The following is a 21,448-nucleotide window of genomic DNA, read 5'->3' as shown; positions in this document are numbered from 1 at the left end:
TTCACGCTCAAACGCGAATTCGGAAATAAGACCTCTTTGTTCTCTTTTCACTCTTTTACGATTTATTACTTTCAACTCTTTCATATTGATTGTGTTGTGCGTAGCCCAGCAGATAACCGGGACCTTCAGGGAAGGCTAAGTTAGCTTGGCTTTCCTCCGATTAACAAATCTCGACGGTGTGAATTCCGGTTCCCACATAAATCATTGGTGATGAAATATTAATATAAATATTTATGAAATTGGACTTGAGAGATTAAACCAATACTGATGCTCTTACAATACTGAAACTAAGTCTCTCTTCTAGAAATCATTTTTATCGGGAGCAATAATAAATATCCCTTATATACTAAATCGCAAATCACCTAACAAATAAAATAATGACACATGAAATTTATTAAAAAATTATAGAAAAAGTAAATGTAGAAAGATTCTTTTACACGAAAACAAATAGCTGATTTATAATCTCTATTATCTTTCCCACTCCCACTACATCATGATCCCACAATCTTTGAAACCGCTAACCTTTCTCCCTATAAAATTTGACATGAATTCTTCTCGACATGCTATGATTTCATTGACTGTCTCTCTTTCTCTTTACGAGAGTAATAAAATTTCAATTATCACTAACAAAGACATATCGATGACATCTGACAGTCGTATCAACATCACTAAGTCTACTATTCTAAATTTAGATGGACACAATCTCCGGTCAACTGGTTAGCAGATAAAGGTTAAAATCCAGGTTAGTGAGACATAATCATATTGAGTTTTCATGAACCTTTTTCTCTTCTAACTTACGTATGAATGTTTTCATTTCTGTTGCTCTTTTAGATATTGGCAAAAGCTATATATTTATATGCAGTATTGTGAATATGTGATGATAAGGTAAACGTCAAATTATGTCAATACCATTTCTGAAATTGACTAAATTATTTCTCTGTTTGTTTGAATTCGAGAAAGGAAAGTACGAAGCTCACGTTAAAGATTTACAAGGCCCCCTCCGTAATAAAAAAGGTGGAGAAACGCTAGGGACTTTCATATTTACTATCTAGATCATGACATAATCTCAGGTTGGTTTTCTTTACATTAACATTAGTATATGTTTTAATAACTGTACAGAGATATTATTTTTGTTTACTTTCGGAGTTACATAGACATCTATTTTTATTTTCTTATATAATGTTACCAAATTTTGTAGAGTAAATATACAACTGAAAATGTAAATAAACACACATGGAGAAGACCTAAAACTAGGTCTGGGCATAAAATCCATAATCCGAAATCTGAACCGAACCCGAACCGGAAAATCCGATCTGTACCCGGTCCAAAATATAAAAAATACCCGAATGGATCTTGTAAGGTTGTACAAAATATATCCGAACCCAAAGTGTTATTAACCAAACCCAAACGGGTAACCCGAAAATTTGAAAAACCCAAAAAAATCCGAAAAGATATCCGAAGAAACCGGTCCGAATGTCCAAACTAATATACAATGTAATTATATGAAACATGAATATATACTTCAAATATCCAATTTCATATTTATTTTGATATGGTATCTAACAATAAGTATTTAAAATTTAAATAACTACTTTAAATACTTAATTATATATAAATAAGTATAACTATGTTTTTATTGTATTTTATTTTTTTTGAAAATTATAACTGTGTTTTTTGCCCTCTCCCCATATTTTGACCTTGAGCTGTCACCGTCTATGTATTTCGTTACCTTTCTGGTGTGCGATACTTCTCACCATCACTGGAAAAAGATTCACCTCTTTCTCTTGTTCTTCCTTACTTTCTTCACCTGTGAGATTATATGGTATTTGTTGTAGATAAAGTTTATGAGTTTTCAGTTGTTCGGTTGATTCTCACGTCATTGTAGGCTGTTCCAGTCAATATTGACAGGTCTTCTTCTTCCTTAGATTTCAGCTGATGTTTGGAACTGCGTCTCTTTGGTTGAGCCAGAGTTTAGTCGTCTTTGATGTTGTATTCATCGTTGTTGGCTTATCGTCAATAGTGTCTCTGTTCGTCTTGGTTTTTAAGATCTATTTTTTGGTGTTCTGGTTTATATGCTCTCTTTTATGGCTCGAGGACGGCTCCATAGTTTTCTGATTTCGTTTCGTCTCCCTTTCCCTCTCTATTCTCGTATCTCTTTGCAGCTTTCATCGCATCTCTGGTGGCTCTCCTTTTCACCATGTTTGCCACTTCAGGTTTGTATAATGTTTTCGTTCGTGTATGCTATGTGGGCTTGGAAGGTTATTTCTTGTCTCAAGTTTAGTCTCTAATTTCTCAGTGGTTGTCTTTCATTCTCCCTCTCTCAAATTGTTTCCTTTCTTTCTATATTTCTCTTGGTATAGGTGTGCGGAGTTAGTCTCTTGGAGCTTTGGTCCCTTCTATCCACAACTTTGTGGTTTTGCACTTGCATGGCCGTCTTGTATGTTCTTGTTTAGTTTGTGAGGTATTTCTTACCTTTTAGCTACTGGTTGTGATTCTAGTGTTTTAGCCATATATCTTCCTGCTTCTTGGTGGCTTTGGCCTTTCAATTATTATTCTTTCTTTGGCCCGCTTTCTTGGTTATTTGCGTTGATGCTCTAATTTCTTATTCTTAGTTTGATTATCTTATGATATTAATAGTGAAATAAATATATAATTTGTAAATGAAATAATAAAAATTAGTAAAAATAATAAAATGGTGAAAGTTTATGCCATTTTTAATTGTGAATAAATTAAATATTTAAAATATATTTTTATTCTTTTATTTATTTCTTGAATTTTAGGGACCAATAAATATGAGAAATTTTTTAGTGTTGTTTTAAAATTTCTAACCACATTCTACATTTGTATTAATGTATGTTAAACACTATTTTATGATATATGAGAATCGTCATATTTTTTTATCAATTAATTTAGTAAAACTTCATAATTTTTTTTTTGATGAAATTTCAAATTTATTGATCATACTAGAAAGAATATATGTACAAGCCTATGTGGTTACAATTGAATAATAAGAGCAAGCAACCAAATTAAGTATCATGAGCTCCAAACCACCTTTGCATCAGACCTTGCAACCTTGGCCTTAAGTAATAACGCGTAGACATGATGCGGTTACGAATTGTCTTGTCCACCAATCTAGCAATGTGCTCAACCGGCTTTGAAACATTGTTGTGGAGTCTCTCATTCCGTTCTCTCCAAATGTAGTAGATAGTAACCTGCAGCACAAGTCTGAGCAGAATAAATGTAAGCCGATCATAGTGACCTGTCAAGAGCCTCGTGATGGTAGTATCCCAATCAGGATCTGGGTCCTTGCCAAATAAGTTTCCTGCAACTTTGAGCCAAAGTGTGAATGTGTACGGACAAGCAAAGAATAGATGATCTCGGGTTTCGTCTGGCTCCCCACAGTAGAGACAATATTGTGCTTGGCCCCACTGCGCAGTGCGATGTCCAGTTGATAGCCTGTCTCTTACAGCCAACCACGTGATGAAAGCAAATCTCGGCACTCCTTGCTGAAACCAAATCAGCCTACTCCACATTACTTGATCCTTCTTCTTTCTAATATTACCCCAAGTGTTCTTGGAGTTAAACCTGCTGCTATAGGTGTCGTCTCCATCTCTCCATAACACCCCGTCAGACACGTTTGCAGTCAAAATTAGTGGGAGCTCTCGAATGTCATGAACAAGATCTTGAAGGAAATGGTCACGACATCTACGAAATCTCCACTCACCATCTACGAACACGTCACAGATCCTAGCACTCCTTCCAATACCCAGTTTCTGAGTCCCTATTTCACCCGCTAGGTCAATCAGTCGGCCCTTAGGGTGCCACAAATCTGTCCAGAATCTCACACTACAACCGTTCTGGATCTTCATACGAATGAAACCTTTTGCAAGAGGACGAAACCCCCCTTCCACATGTCATAAGAAGGAAAAAAGTCAACTTTATATATATATATATATTTAATTGTGAATAAATTAAATATTTAAAATATATTTATATTCTTTTATTTATTTCTTGAATTTTAGGGACCAACAAATATGAGAAAGATTAGATAGTACATAATTAGAAATTGATGGAGCAAATTGCAATAATTTAAATGAAGAAGGATTTAAAAAAAAAACACGAGGACACATGTCAACAAACCCCCCTTCCACATGTCATTAGAAGAGAAAAAACCAACTTTATATATATAGATATATATAGATTTAACTGTGAATAAATTAAATATTTAAAATATATTTATATTCTTTTATTTATTTCTTGAATTTTAGGGACCAACAAATATGAGAAAGATTAGATAGTACATAATTAAAAATTGATGGAGCAAATCACAATAATTTAAATGAAGAAGGATTTTAAAAAAAAAATATGAGGACACATGTCAACAAACCCCTTTCCACATGTCATAAGAAGGAAAAAAACCAACTTTATATATATATATAGATATTAGAGAAATTACCTAGACTAACTCTCATTCATCTAAAAATTACTAGAATAACTCATATTAAATTTAAATTACTAGACTAAAATGAGGTATAAGCAAATTTACTAAAAGCCCATTACTAATTTGATGAACTACAAAACTGCCACATAAATAAATTAAAAAATTGGAAAATATATGTTAAATTTGAAAAAACAAAATCGACAAAAACAAGAACTAGAAACAAACCTTGGTTTTGACGGGTCTCTCTCTCATGACGACATCAACATAGGACATGAACAATCTCCAATCAAGAGTCGCTGTCGTCCCTATCCCACTCCGACAACATCTCCTACGTCATAGCCGCCGTCGACAACTCCTACGTCACAGCCGCCGTCGACACCTCCCCCTCAAGTCGCCATCGTCTTTCTTTTGTGTAAACCTAGATCCCAATTTCAACTGTAAGTGCTAAATCATCCAATTCCCAGTAGTTATTACACTTTTTTAACATATATTATTTGATTGAGATGTTTAATTTCGAAAACCCTAAATCTCAATTTCAACATTCTTTCACTTTGAAATCTCTCGACTTTTTTTTTCTGTAATTAAAGTTTGGTTATGACAGACTCTTTCACTATTGTTTATTGATTGTGAAAATTTGTAGACTCTAATTCCTAGTTCGTTTACCACTTGATGAAAATTCAGTTGAACCCATGGTCATAGATACCAAGATTACTCACAATTTTTCTTAAATTGTGAAAAAAATCCAGTAGCCTTAATTATTCATAATTTTGTTTCTGCTTTTTTTCTTCAGAACTTCGATTATGAGACTAGTAAGAAATTTTGCTCCTAGAGAAGAAAGTAACTTGTTAAGTGCTTTCTTTTTCAGGTATGGTTTCTTCTTCAGGTATGAGAAAGTATCCTCATCGTCAGTATGAGGTTGGAAAAACCCTAGTTCAGAGTAGAAGCATGAACCATAGTTGTTATCTCTCCAACATTCAAATCGTGAGAGAAGAACTTGGGGAAGATGTTTGGTCTGAGTTGAGGGAATCAGCTATTAGAATTATTGTGAAGCTGAAAGAGTTGCATTATATTTGGTTTGCGAAAGTTATATTTTAAATCGGATATATAAATCTCCGTAAAAAATAATTCGAACAAAAAAAAATTGATCCATGAGAAAATAAGTTGACCACGTAAATCTATCACCTCTAACAAATCTGCTAATCATTCCACTTATATATGCTTAAAAATCTGTTTTATAATCAAATCGGACAATTAAATCTGCCGTGTGAACAAATCTATCGTTTCTAAGAAATTCTGGCACCACTTTAACGGTAGATTTTTATTTCTTCTCAGATTTTATAAATATATTTATTACTCGATAGATTTTGTTTTAAAAAATATAATTTTTCGTCGAGGGTACTTTGGTAATATTTTTTTTGTATAACTGTGTGAAAGGGCAAGTTTGACCAGAAAAAATATTCTATTAATTTTGAAAAAACATTCATTCTAGTAATTCTTAGATCAATTAGAGTCATTCTAGTAAATTTCCCTTAATATTATTATTGACTCCATGGTAATTTTAACTACCTTTTGGGTTTTTGTCTTAGTGGAGATAGGACAATGCTTTTCCGTGGATCTTATAAATGATTAAGAAGAATATGAACCTGTTTTTGTTAGAAAGAGGGAGTTTCTTAGCAATCAAGACAGTTGCATAGTGTTGAGAAGATAGTAACCAATGGTTCACCGCTCTGGAGTGTCGTATCAATGAACAGACTACGAGGGAATGTAACATAGGATTATATCATGGTCCAAGAAACAGAAGTTAGCAGGCGCTGCAATCCGCATGGATTGTTAGAGGGAGAGGTTTTCCTACACAGTAGAAGAGCATTTGCCTTTATTGAATTTGTTGGACCGGTTTTGGTTCAAGAATTTGTTGACTATCAAGTGGCCAGTCACCAGTGTGATCAGCAGCTGTGATTTTCATTTGTTTGTTGTCTTAATGGTCTTTAATTTGGGTTCTGTTTATCATGGTTTAGGTTCCTAAACTTTTGTTTTGTATTCTTTGACACTCTATAGAATTTCTTCAGCATTAAAAAAAGTTTCGTTTCAGATGCAAATCCTATTATATATTTTTCTCAAGAAACTGGGCCCTAAAAGTGAATAAAGACGGTAAAAGCTCGAGACCCATGGTAGCGTTTCCATAGACGGCTGGGAATAGAGGTGCCATTGTTTTAGCAAGCATTAAGAACAAATCACCAAACGTCACCAAGTTATTGCATGCATGCATGAGTTGATTAGAGCGTGATTAGTCCGAGCTCTTAATTTGGAGTTATTAACTCATGTTTTGATATTTTTTTTATATATTTTTCGTCTAAAAACCGATTTTATATCTCTTATTTAATCCGGATTAACCATGGTCTTAGAGTACAAAATATAATATGTTTTATACGATCAATCAAGAGAATGAATAAAGAAACCGTTAGCCCAAAGTCCTAAAACCAATTCATCAGACCATTTACATAAAGTCCAAATTCTCATCAGAAACTTGTTCGATAAGCATGCATTAGGCCCAAACTAACGTCCAACACCAGAGATCTCCAACCTCATCTGAAACATACGTGTAAACTTATCTCGTGAAAAAAAATCTAAGAAGAGAAACATTAAACATAAATCATGAGATCATTCAACAGATCCGAGAGAGTTCACACTAAAAACCCATAAAGCAAGGCTCATAAGCATCCCAACTATACATAAAAATCAAAAGAAATATGGAGATAATAGTTGGAATAGTTACTGAAATAAATCTGGATGATATATGTAAGATTACATCACATAGCACATATAGGAAAGTAAAACATGGAGATTCTAATGGTATTTATAGAAATGCTGATATAGAGGCTTGAGAATCTTGGAAGTTTATGTGTCCTTGTGTTGAGATATGTGAAATTTTTGGAATTAATTTGACATTGTGCTGTCAAATTTTGTCATGACACATGGAGAAATTTGAGAACCTAGAGGTTACTTTGTCATTGAATTGTCAAATCATATATTTTTGTAGGTATTAGAGTTATTATCTAATTTTGTGAATTAGTCCTTGTGTTTTAACGTATAGCTTTAGGTATCTAAGATCGAATATCTGTATATGATGGTTTTGTTGAATACATATAGCGGTAAGGTGAATGTATTTTCTGTTCGTATGTATTGAGTGAGTTCAAAATAAAAAAATGAATTTACGTAATTTAGTTCGTAACACTTTTTATGATATTCATTCCTGACAACATGGTATTTTAATTTTTATTGTTCTTATGTCGTTTTATTTTTATTTAATATATGTTATTTTTTTTTTGAAAAGAGTATATATATGTTATATTGCATTTTAGGTTTTCATTAATTCAACTTAAATTTAATTCAACTTAATTACGACCACTCCCTTAAAAGAGCGAAGGGATGAGATAGAGGCTCGAGTGTGGTTCACCCCTCGGTCTATTCTGATATGGGGCTCAGCTAACGCGTTAAACATCACCATTAAATATTTTAATAGTAAAAGGAACAATTTCATTCATTTATTTTTAAAATAGAAATATACTATTGAAGATATTCTCCATTATCATATTTAAAAGAAGGAAAATAAAAAAGTCTAACGTAGATAGTAGGCTTTGACTGGTAACGGCTCCATGAATGACAAAAAAAATAACAAAAAATAAATAAAAATTCATTTTCGAAATTTTAAAAATAATTTTTTTTTTCATTTATTCTTTATCATAATTGAAGAGGAAAAATTTTCTTTATAAATGAATTCATCAATGAGAAATAGAAGAAAAAAATGAGACAGACATGTTTAATTAGTTGACTAAAAATTTAATCTACTTGATATAAAATCTGAGGAATCAAGAATTTACCATAAATTTTTTTCATCAACGTCGTCACCTATTGAAAATAGGTGTTCAGGTTCTTGACACTTGATTATTATTTTATTTTTATTTTTGAAAAACTATAGTCTCTTAATAGCTGATAAACATAAACAACCATAAACCAGCGTAGATAGTTTAAGTAGGTGTTCAAATTCTCGACAAGAGATTACTGTTTTCTTTTTGTGTTTTTTACTAAAACTACAGTCTCTTATATAGCCTATAAATTAAGTGTCTTCGATTACTGAAAAAATTCTTGTCTTTTTTTAATCTACGAAGAAAATCTTGTATTTAAGAAAATATTAGATTTTACCCGCACGTATGTGCATAAATTATTTTTATTTATAAATATATTTTATATTATTACAAATGTTTTAAATATAAAATTTTCATTTTAGTGTTATATATTGTGTAACTCTATAATATTATTGTTTATATTTCATATTCAGCATTATTAATATATAGTAATTTATTTAATACAATTTACTTTGTTATTAATTTTTATCACTTATTAATATAATTTCGAGTAGGTACAATAAAATAACAATCTGAAATAATCCAATAGAGAACCTCTTTCAAAATAGTTTTTTCTTTAAGTTATACATTTTACATATAATACATTTTTAAAATTTATTTGCTTATATTAAAGAAAAAAATATGTTTAAGATAATTTATATTTACATGCTGCGTTAAAAAAAATATACTTTTACATATATCATTTTAGTATTTTAGGGATTTATAAGTAAAAACACTGTTTTCTTTAAATAATATAGCCCTATTATTGTAGTAAGTTGTATACATAGTATCATTTATAATATTCTTTTAGTAAAACATTGATTTAGGATATTTTTGGGTGTTATGATATTAAATTTTCTTCTTTTTTAATTAAAATTTCAAAATATTAGATTGCATTAATTTTTACAACATATATAGTTTGTTTTTTCGTGGTGCATTTCAAAATTTATTATTTATTCTTTATTATCTATGATTTTATCTTTTGTAAAATTTGAAGTATATTTTTAATATTTATTTTCAAGATTTTATATTTTGTCAAAAGTTTTTTGGAAAATTACACAACTATTTTTGAGTCTGGAATATTACATGAATTTTAATTTATTTTTTACTACATTAATATATTATTTTATAAAAATATTTAAATTTTTGGTAATATTTTCTAAAATATTTCTAAACATATTTTGTTATAGTTTTAATAAAAAACTTATTTGTCATTGATATTTTAAATGAATTATTGTATTTCATAGTTTTCTAATAAGATATTTTTAAATAGTATATTTATAAAAGTTATTATATACTATTATATTTTTGTAGATAAATTCTTTTAACAATATATTGTTGATAGTTTCAAAATAAATAAAATAAAATATATAGTTGTAGATATAAAAGTTTAACCTATGTTAATACACTTATTTTTGTATAAAATGTTATATAGTTTACGAATTTTAAACCATTTTATTGATGAGTAATAATTTTTTTAATAAAAAATTTTTAAAAATAAAATTTCTAATTTACTTATTTAATTTAATTTTGCCATATTTAATTCATATAGCACTTTATTTTTATATAATACAGAATATAATTATAATTTTTAAAAAGAAAATAGGATAGAATTTTTATTTTCTTGTCTTATAATAAAAATTTAGTTAACATTAATTTACAATAATATTATATTACTAATTACGAAATTAACTAATGTGTTATTTATAAAATGTTTAAATTTTTAAGTAAGATATTGTTAGATTCTTTTTCAATAGATCTTGTCTATATTATTAAAAGAGAAGTACCCATTTGAAAATGTTCTTACTTCATTAATTAAACTCCCTATTTTTTCCTTGTTTTTTTCTGTTGCATTTATGAAATATCCTAAAACGAATAAAACTGCCTAATTTATTACTTGTCTTTTCAGTAACATTAATGAAATATGCTTAAATGAATTTAAACTTCCTATTTTATTGTTTGTCTTTTTGAGTTACCTTAATGAAATATCCTTAAATAAATTTGGACATAATGTCATTTATTCAACAAAAAAAAGTAATGAGTTATCCTTACGTGTATAATTTTAATAATGGAGATTTTAAAAAACATGCATCATTAAAATGTTACCTAATACATACAACACTAATATATAAAATGCATCAATAAAACTAGAATTTGACTCACACAATTGTACGGATATTATTTTCAGTTGATTAAATTAAAAAATATTTATTTATTCAAAAAATATTTAAGAAAGACTATGTTTTTAAAAATTATATGGTATTATTTGCTCATAACTCATTTGTCATTCGCTAAATTGTTAGAAATAAAATTTTAGCTTAATATAACTCATTTGTCATTTACTAAATTTATGGTTTTTATTTATATTTTTTATTATTTAATTATAATATTTTCATTTTATATTTGAAAGATAAATGAATTTCCTTTCAAACAATATTTTTGTAAATGTATTTTTTAAAAAATAATCAATTAAAATTGTTATTATCATTGAATGTCATTATTTTTGACATAATTTGAGTTTTCGTTTACATCAAAACTTATCATTATTTAGGATAATTTTAATTTAAAATGTAATTTTCATATTTTTCAAACAAATTCTAAAAATATTTTTTAAATATTTTGTTATAATTTTTAAAAAAATATTGAGTTGCATTTCAAATAAAAAGGTAAAGATATTAAAAATATTCTAATTAAAATATGTAAAATTTAGTTTAGTTTTAAGGAAATAGTCAAAACAAAATTACACATAAAAAAATATTGATTTTTGTTAACTCGGCGGATCATTATTTATATGATATCGAAAACGAAAGAAAAATTTATGTTTTTTCAATTATCTAATTAACTATGTATACTCATTTTTCTATATGTTTTATATGATATCACACATTCGTAAAAAAAATAGATAGTTTAAGATGCAAAAAAAAAATTTACTTAATGAATATAATATGAATGAATTTTACAAATACATCGTTTAATAAAATAAATAATTAAAAACTGAAAATTCATATCCGCGCTGGCGCGCGGATCAGGATCTAGTTATAATTAAAAAAAAATAAATTTATAGTTGGTTTATAATTAATATAAAGAATCAACTATGTTATATTAACTAATTATTTATGTAGTCTTACTATAACTTGTTAATACTTAATAGTAGATATAAATAGGACCCTTAATTAATATATTAGATTCTGCTATCAATGTATCATTACCATAAGTTGGAGTACGACTGGTATTTACCCAAAAACCGAAGAACTGAAAAAAGGTTGAAACCAAAACCAAAATCGAATTCACACATATCTAAATTGTTTTTACTTTTTTATACTTGAAAAACCGAGAACCGAATCTAGACCAAAAAATATGAAATATGATTTATATATTTAAAAATATTAATTATGTTTAGTTTAGAAATAACCAAATACTTATAATTACCATATATAAACTTAATATTTATATTCAAAAATATTTAATAGTAGAATTATCCGAATAAATTTATCATCTCAAAATCGAATATCTGATAATTAAGTCAAATAATTCGAACTATCAAATATTTTACCCAAAATTATACAAAAACAGAAATCAAACAAAACCGAACCAGGTCTTATGATATATGACCGGGTGATTGTGGTCGAGTGGTAAGGAGACGGGACTGAGACGCCAACACGTTTCAGGTTCGATCCACCTGCTGCGCGAAACTAAGTCACAATTATATTGGTTACCTAACACAGATATGGATCTATGCTTTAGGGTCCATTTGAATACCCGGAGAGAGGATCTATCTCTGGGCTGCACCTTTTCTTGGGGATTAGTCTGGGGCTCTCCATAGATTCGGGATACCCCCAGGTTAATAAAAAAAAAAAAAGTCTGATAATATATGAATGGTTCCTATATCTCTATCCAAAAGAACCAAAAAATAAAAAATAAACCAAAAATCGAATGCTCTAAGTTGAAGAGCCCTCATTGATCTTAAATCCTAAAGAAACTTATACTCTTTTTGAAAAAAAAAAATCATGAAAGAAACTTTGCACTGATGCTACAATTCTACAAAACAAAAGACGTGAATCGGTTTATTGTACTGTAAAAAAATAGTACAGTATAGACTCTATAAATTAATATTCAGTAAATTAATAAACACTATATATTAATAAAATTTTTTGGTCTCGAGTTGCATCAATTTAAAATATGATATAAATAGATAAAATAATAAAATAATATTTTTTATAGAAAATTCTATGTAAATATATGGTCCAGTTAAAATTATAAATTAATAATATATATATATATATATACACATTATAAGTACAAACTAAACATTATATTGTTGGTTTTATATCCACAATGAAATTATCTCTATTTTTTCTTAAAATTTCAATATATTTTGATAATATTTAGTAAAATTATATATAAAACCACATTTAAATTTTATGAAACATAAAATATAAACTAAATAATAGAATAAAACAATATGAAAGTCTAATTTCTAAAATTTATTTTATGTATATCAGTAAAATGAACTATTTTTTATTTTATAAATAAAAGTATTCAAAAATAGAAAAACATCTAAAAAAACTTTTTGTACATTAATAACTCTATAAATTTTAATAAAATACTATAGTCCCAACATTATTATTTCATAGAGTTTTTACTGCGTAGATTGTTGCAAAAGGTCGTATATTGCGATAAATTTCGACTAAACCATGACAAACGACGAGCTAATCTAAGTTCCACATTCCAATTAGTTTGGTTGGTAATCTTCGTAACCAAATGAAACGTGAAATATAAATCTAACATCGCATTTCTCCTATACTGAAAAACCTTTGGCTTCATCTGAATAAAACCGATTTTTCTTTAGAAAAAAGCACAAATTCTTGTCATTGCAGCGTGGTGCCACACTGTTAACGTCGCCCACTTCCGCCATCTATAATGGTCCTTCAGTTGTTTTACTCATGAACCAAGATTTTGTCTTTCATCCACATGTTCAGTGTCTCGTTATTAGGAATGGACGTTCGGGTACCCGCTGGCGTTCGGATCGGGTTTTTCGGATTTCGGTTTTTTTTATAACACCTCTCAGGTCTCATTCTAGTAAATTTGCAAGTACGGGTCGGGTTCGGATATAACACATCGGGTTCGGATCGGTTTTGTATCACATCATAGAACCCATAAAGTAATCATATATCATTCGGATTTGGGTTATATCGGATCGGTTCGGATATACCCGAAATAAAATCTAAAATTTAAAAGTAAAATATAAGAAATATAAATATTTATTTATATATAATTAAGTATTTAAGATAGTTATTTAAATTTTAAATACTTATTGTTAGACAACATATCAAAATAAATATGAAATTGAATATTTGAAGTATATATTCATGTTTCATATAATTATATTGTATATTATTTTGGACATTCGGATCGGTTTCTTCGGATATTTTTTCGGATTTTTTCGTTTTTTCGGTTTTTCGGGTTATCCGTTCGGGTTCGGTTAATAATACTTCGGGTTCGGATATGTTTTGTACCACCTTACAAGACCCATTCAGATATTTTTTTATATTTCGAACCGGATACAGATCGGATTTTTTGGTTCGGGTTCGGTTTGGATTTCGGGTTACTAATATTATGCGTAGGCCTCCTCGTTATGCACAAGTGTTAATTGGGTCAGTTCAGACCCAAAAAACATATATGACGACTTTGGTGGTTTAGGTATGGGCCCAATACAAATGTTCTAATTGTTGTACCTATTATTATGTCTTCTAATTTATACCAACGTAAATTGGATATTGATCTATCCTACCCATCCTAATAGCACTTTCATCGTTCACCGTAGCTTCAGTAAATAATTTGTAAATTTTGGTTGATGTGAAAACATTTATACCAGTTCTACAAAACATTTTCCTGTATAAATAAAACCGAAACTATCCTTAAACGAAAAAGTAGCATTGCATTCTCGTGAATATGCAATAAGTTTTTTTTTTTTTTTTGAAAAAGGGCATGAATATGCAATAAGTTAAAAGGAGCTTAATTATAAATCTAAAAACTCCAGAATGCATGCTTTTTTGGAGATGCTACGTACCCACTGACCGTAAGATTACCGTGACTCCTATCACAATCAAGCCTCAACTTTCTTCCTCCATTGTTATTTTATTTTCTGTAATTTTATATGTCCTATCAAGTGATCCGGTAGGTTCTAGAAATAGTTGATTACAATTACCTCCACTATTTGAAATATTTTTCAATTAATACCAGAGAATAACCAAATCGTTTTAATCGTTTATTACTGTATTACCGTAGAAACTATTTGGACCGAAAGACAAACCCAAACTGATGAAATAAGAACAACTTTGTTCTCAGTTGGAATCAAATTCAAAACAGATGAATTTACGTCATGCCCCGAATTAGCCCTTGCCACCAGACTTCAATTATTTGGTTTATTTTGTGGATCTTAACTAAGCGTGAATATTTTCTTTGTTAAAAAGAATTTTACGTGTTGAAAAAATATATTTCTATTTTTGAACCAAGAAGTTTTGGGATTTCTGAACTGCCAGTTAATACAAAAATCTTATTAGAGTTTCCCTTTTCATATCAGTACAACAATGAAAACCCATGCTTGATTATAATATTTATTTCTTTGAATTATCAAATGAATGGATTTAAAGCTATAAGTATCACTGAAATATAAATAACCAATCTGTACTTAGGGCCTGGATAGTGTAACCGTAGCGGTTGCGGGTGTTTGCGGATGCGGATGGTTGTAATTTTAAGCATTATTAAGAGATTTGTACGACGGATACGACAGTTAAAAATTGTTGCATTTACGAAATATTTATGACTGGTTAACTCCCAAATGCAACAATGGTTAAATAATAAGTAACAATATTTATATTATAAAATTATAAAATATCAAAAAAAATATTACTATAATAAATATAGAAAATTTATTTATAAAATTATACTATTATTTTTTTTTTAAAATATAGAAAATAGTTTTGTTTTAAATTTTTACACTACGAATTAAAATATAATATATAAAATTTAGTATTTCTATCACTTCAATTTAACATTTTAATTGAATATTTTTCTTTTTATATTTATGCAGTTTTAAAAACAATATTTTGTTGCAAAACATCAACACCCGTTACCAACCGCAAAAACTGCATTTTGAGGTGGTAGCAGCAAAAGCAATCATGCCCTTAGATGTGAACTAAAGTTAGCAATATATTGGAGCTTTAATTGATTTCTTTTCAACTTTAGAAAAAAAAATGTAGTATTACAATGATTTATGGCATGATTACCTTCCTTAGTAAATTTTATATAGTAAATTCTATTTTCTGAGAAAATAGTACTCCTCTGTCTCAAATATAAGATAGTTTGTAGGTTTTCCTTTTTGAAATATAAATGTTTTCCATTTTTAGAATAAGAATATATATATATATTTTTTTTTTGAAAGTTTAGTAAGATATGACCTTTTCTTTAGAAGTTTACAAAACTGCAACTACAAAAATAGTTTGAAATACAATTTTAATGGGAAATGACATATACACTCTTATTATTTTCTATAAAAAAACTCTCAAAAGAAAACCTTTGATTGACAACATTATCTCTTATGATTTATTAAACAACGTACTCTTCTATGTTCAATGATAAGTCTGAGCAAACTACCTAGATCAAAGTTCTAAGCCTGGTCCGATACAAATTTTAAGGTGTTAAACCGAATCCAATCTGACATAAATATCAGAACGACACCTTATTTCCTGTATTTGATGAACCAGATCTGAACCAAACTGAATCAAAATTTTACTCGTATTCGAAAATATCAGAAGCATCAATATATTTATCTAAAATATTATGTATATTAATACTTCTAATAATATCACCTATATATTATTTGAGAAACATTACAATTTCTTTTTGTAGTCATCACTAGAATGATTCTTAGAATCATTAGAGAAATATCTTGGTCCATCTAATTATATAATAAATTTTTTATTAAACTAACAATAAATTCATTATTAATGTAATTTATTATTTCCTTAAATAAAATTTACGTAATTGCCTAATGTGGCTAAAGTATATATGGCAATTAATGATTTTGAATAATAAAGATTTGATAAAAATTATTGTATCTTCTATCATATTTGTTTAATATTAAACTATTAAATAAATTAAACAACCACAATAACCATATAATAAAAAAATTAGATTTTTCTGTATATGTTATATTTTGAATTTTTAAAAACGACTATAAATTACTAAAACTGTTAAAAGTCTCACATTCAAATGATTACAAAATTATATAAGTAAAAAGTATAATTTAATTAATTATTAAGATTAATATATATATATATATATATATATATATATCGTTTTAAATTAAACTATAAACCATATAAAGTACATAAATCTTTTAGTTTCAAAATTTATTTGAACATTTTTTTGGTGAAAGTTTTGAACTAACATTGACAACTTATTTTTTTTTTTAAATTATAAATTATTAAAACTATTAATCCCACAATGAAAATTTTGTTATCAGTAATTTAATTTTTTTTCTATAAAAAATACAAATGATCAAAAAAAACTATATGAGTAGAAATCATCATTTAATAGACATTAATATTAAAAATATACTAAAATATACTATGTATGTTAGTATCATTTAAATTTAATTACATATCCTATCAAATATTTAAAAAAATATTTTTAGATTAAAAAATTGATTTATATGTACGCATCAATTTAATTATATATTTAATAGTTGCTGACCTTTAATATAATAAATAATTTTTATATATAATGTTTATTCCGCGCCTTGTTTGTAAAATATAATTATAACATCACTATTAAATCTATAGTGGATCGAAGATGAATTTAACACACAGTCTTTAGTTTGTGATCTTGACTTTTCTTGAAAATTGCCAACAATGTAAATCTGTTAAAGTATAGCCACAAATGAAGTCATTAATATTAAAATGCATAAAAATTTCGCCTTGCTCCATGTAATTGATTCGCCAAAAACGCAAAGCTAAGAACATTTTATGGTACTTAGTCAACCTCCAACTTTTCAGATCAAAATCTTGGAAAATCTCTCATGAAGCTTCGCATTCCAATTCACACCCACTAAGAGGGTGATTGGTAGTTGCTGTAAGTGCTGTCCACAGCCCTATTTATTTTTAAAGCACCAAATTCAAAGCAATCAAGCTTTAAATTTTTTTTTGAAACCACAGCTTTTGAAATAACCTACAGTTGTACAAGTACTCTGCAGAGCCAAATATCCAAAGCAATTTTTTAGTGCTTTCCATAAAATTCTACAGCAATAAAATCTAAAACCACAGCAAAAAGTCTACAGATTTTTTTCTACAGCAAAAATTTTAAAGCTACAGCTCTTACCGATCAGAACCTAAATAGTAGTGTTGGTGACATACATAGAGGATGACTTTGAATTTTAAATCCAAGTTTTATGAACATATGAGTTTCATCTTAAAATCAATTTTAGACACATGTTCACGAAATATCTTCTCATAAGAATCATCCAAAGAGAGAGAGTTAAATATCCTAACGTAGTAACCCATCCAACGACGTCTACAAAATTTGAGCAACTTGGGATGTTAAATTACTTAAACATAACATATTCATTCCTTGTAAATAAACTGAGAATACATACCAGACGTATAAGTGTTGTCAACATTCCTTTAGAGAACTCGTTGGAATGGAAAACGTTCAAACATAGGTTTTCAATAAGTGAAAATCTATAAAATATTTGACTACGTTTGACTAAATCGATGTGGAATCGGCGAGGAGTATTCATTCTCAATCCAACACTTGGTGTAACTTCAAATCGCCGGAAAGTCCTCCATCCGTCTTCATCTAAATAGTCAAAGTAGTGATTCTCCACTAAATTATAAAAAATTCTTACTTCGATTTTACAACCCTAATTTTTCCATGGAACTTAAACAAAATTTCTAGTACGATAAAACAACAAATAAATATAACTTAGAATTTACATTTGGTTCACCAAGAATAAGATGTTTTTCTTTCAGATTAAGCTGACTTGTAGTTTACCATACTCGTACTATCTTTACCCAAACTTCGACATTAGTTGATTTTTCACTGAAGTCGGAAATTGGAGTATTCTTGTGTGCCATGAAATTCTTGTCTCTGTATTTTTCTCTGATTCTTGGATAATTGAGAAAGAATTGGAGTATTAAAATATTTGATAGAGACATTTGAGATTGTTCTTTTGAACAATTTTAATTTTACATGGGATATTAAGCTGTGTACTACAGTTTTATCTAATTTATAAATTCATATAAATACATATTTACGTAACTATATATATATATATATATATATATATATATACTTTTAAAAATGATTTATTAAAATTTATATATGATTTATGAACTTCTATAAATAATTATACGCACTTATAAATTCTACACATGTGTGGAGTTATTAAGTTATATGTAATATAGTTTATATGATTTATAAAATCTAACAAATGTACATTTATTTGAATTTAAACTCTCTTAAATGTTGACAAAAACTCTCTTAAGTGATTTATTAACTCTTATAGATGATATTTTATAAACTCTTATAAATTATTTATAAAAATTTATAAGGATTAATTTTATAGTTTTATTTATAATAAATATTCATTAAGTTAGGTGTACTAGGATTTTATTTACTCTTAGAAATAATTTATAAACCCTGTAATAATGTTACTTACGTGATAATTAATAAAATGGTTGACAATTTTATAATTTTAATAATGATTTATAAATATTAAAAAATTATTTTAAAACTTTTATAATTTTCGAAGAAGTAAAATTTTGTTAAGTTCTGTGTAATACAATTTGTATACTCTTATAAACAATTTATACACTCTCGTAATAATGTTAATTTTCTTACTTTTGTGATTATTTAAAAAAATCTGATTTGCGATACATATTATTTTATTTTAATTTTTCATGTTATTTGTCAATAATTTGGTTAACTAAATCATATCTAGTAGTTCTTATACTTTCTTATCTATTATAAACATTTATATTTTTATTTGTTATGAATCTTAATCTAATGAATATATACACAAGAAAATAGTAGGTATTGATATAAAGCGTAAAAGAAAAAATTGATAGATATATGATTGGTACGTTGATAATATTTTTAGCTTTAGTTTTATTTATATACCTCAGAAAACATAATTTTACTAGGTGATATGAGATGCCTTATAGATAAAAGCTTATAATTTTTAATAGAAATTATCTAGAAATCCTTAAATTTGTAAATGATATAACTTTTAGTTTATAAAGATATACAGATAAAAAAATTCTTTAGTTTCATATCCAAATTAATTTGTCACTGTCTTTGTATTTCAAATTATATATTATAAGTTTATTTATTTAGTACTAAAGTAGCTGAGGAACCTTTCCATATTAATGTAAATGTCGGTTATTAACCAAAGTATATGTAATTTCTAAAGAAGTAAAGAGTGACTAACGGGGGGACTAACCCAAAATATTTGTTGTTATTACACCAACCATACGTTATATGTATTGGAACAATATTATTTAGGTGTATATTATGCATACAGAATAAAAGAAAGAAAGTGAAAGTAACAAAAGTAGAAAAGGGAGGAAAGGTGACAGAAAAAGTCGTCATTGAAAAAAAAAATAAAAGGAAATAAAAGAGAATATAAAACTTTTTGTTTATAACATTTTATAACTATCTTAAAGCAAAAGAGTGATGCGTAGTTAATATATGTCGGTAACATTTTCCACTCTATAAATATATTACCGTATATCTATCATCGTATATATATGACAATTTACATATTTTTATATAAATTATATGTTTTATGTATGTTTCGGTTCATAAAAATTAAGTAAAAATTATTTTGAGTTGTTTGTTTATAATTCAAATCTACAGTCAAAATTTAATATACATAAAATTAAAGCGCGTACGTGTTATGTTGGCAATGAAAACGTTTACATGATTTCAGGTGAAAAGGGATTAAATTCCACTCAAACAATATATACTTTGAATTATTTGAAGGTAAAAATAAAATATAAAAATTACCACAGAAACACAATATGATGAGAATATTGTTTTGCACCTTACATCATAATATAATTATTTAAACATATGTTTCCCAAAAATACATATTTAAACATTCATAAATATATATAATTTCTGGGTTTTTTTCTGAGAATAAGTTATTTCTGGTTTTATATGCATGATATACATACATTGCTATATTACTAATTTGAGCATTTGGAATTTTAATACGGAAAGGTATTATAAAGTATACAATAAAGAAAGTTCAAGAAAAGAAATCTGAGATTCAAGTGAAATTTTTATAATTATTGTTACAACTTTTAAGGTTATTTGAAAAAAACAATTACACTACAAGAAAACAGCGACATACTGAGGGAAAAAAATCGTCGGTATGTCATCGTAATAACGTTATTCCGACGACATACCGACGAAACAAATCCTCGGAAATAACTCCTCGGAAATTCATTTTTCCTCGGAATTTCCTCGGAAATTTCCGACGGAATTCCGAGGAAACAAATTTCTGACGAAATTCCGAGGAAACAAATTTCCGAAAAAACTCCGAGGACCACCAGTTCGTCGGAAAGCTCCTCGGAGAATACCGAGGGAGAACTTCCTCGGGATATTTCGATGGACTTTCCGATAGTCCAATCCTCGGAAGTTCCGACGAAATGTTCCTCGGAATTTTCATCGAGAATTTCCAAGGAACGATTCCCTCGGAATATTCCGAGGAATGAGTCCCTCGGTATATATTCCAAGGAACATGTCCCTCGGTATATTCCGAGAGTTAATTTCCTCGGAATTTAAAAAAAAAAAAATTTAAAAAAAATAAAATTTTTGAAATTTAAATTCGAAAATATAAAATTAAAATTAAAATTGAAAACATATTAGATAATATTCAAAGTTGTACAAATAAAAATAAAACATTCCGAGTTTTTGAGAAAAAAAAACTACGGGTCTGGCACGTTCGGAAACACTTCGTTCGGGTACATCCTCTGCATCATCTCCATCATTTGCTGGTTCAGCCTCCTCTGTGCCTCATAGCCCGCCTGTTGAGCCG

The 21,448-nt window shown here is 27.9% G+C and overlaps 1 protein-coding gene across 1 annotated transcript in view; it reads right to left on the bottom strand.

Annotated features, from left to right (window-relative positions):
- The window catches only part of LOC106330355, a 5,901-nt gene extending 2,032 nt beyond the window's left edge, over positions 1-3,869 (bottom strand). The window contains exon 1 of the mRNA XM_013768833.1: positions 3,065-3,869. Within this exon, the coding sequence (XP_013624287.1) occupies positions 3,065-3,869 (805 nt within the window). The remainder of the gene's footprint in view (positions 1-3,064) is intronic.
- Positions 3,870-21,448: the final 17,579 nt, after the last annotated feature.

Source organism: Brassica oleracea, chromosome C3, assembly GCF_000695525.1.
Source record: "Brassica oleracea var. oleracea cultivar TO1000 chromosome C3, BOL, whole genome shotgun sequence".
In the NCBI taxonomy this organism is placed as follows: Eukaryota; Viridiplantae; Streptophyta; class Magnoliopsida; order Brassicales; family Brassicaceae; genus Brassica; species Brassica oleracea.
Note: the sequence above shows the minus strand (reverse complement) of the source record. Positions and strands in the feature narration are given on the sequence as shown.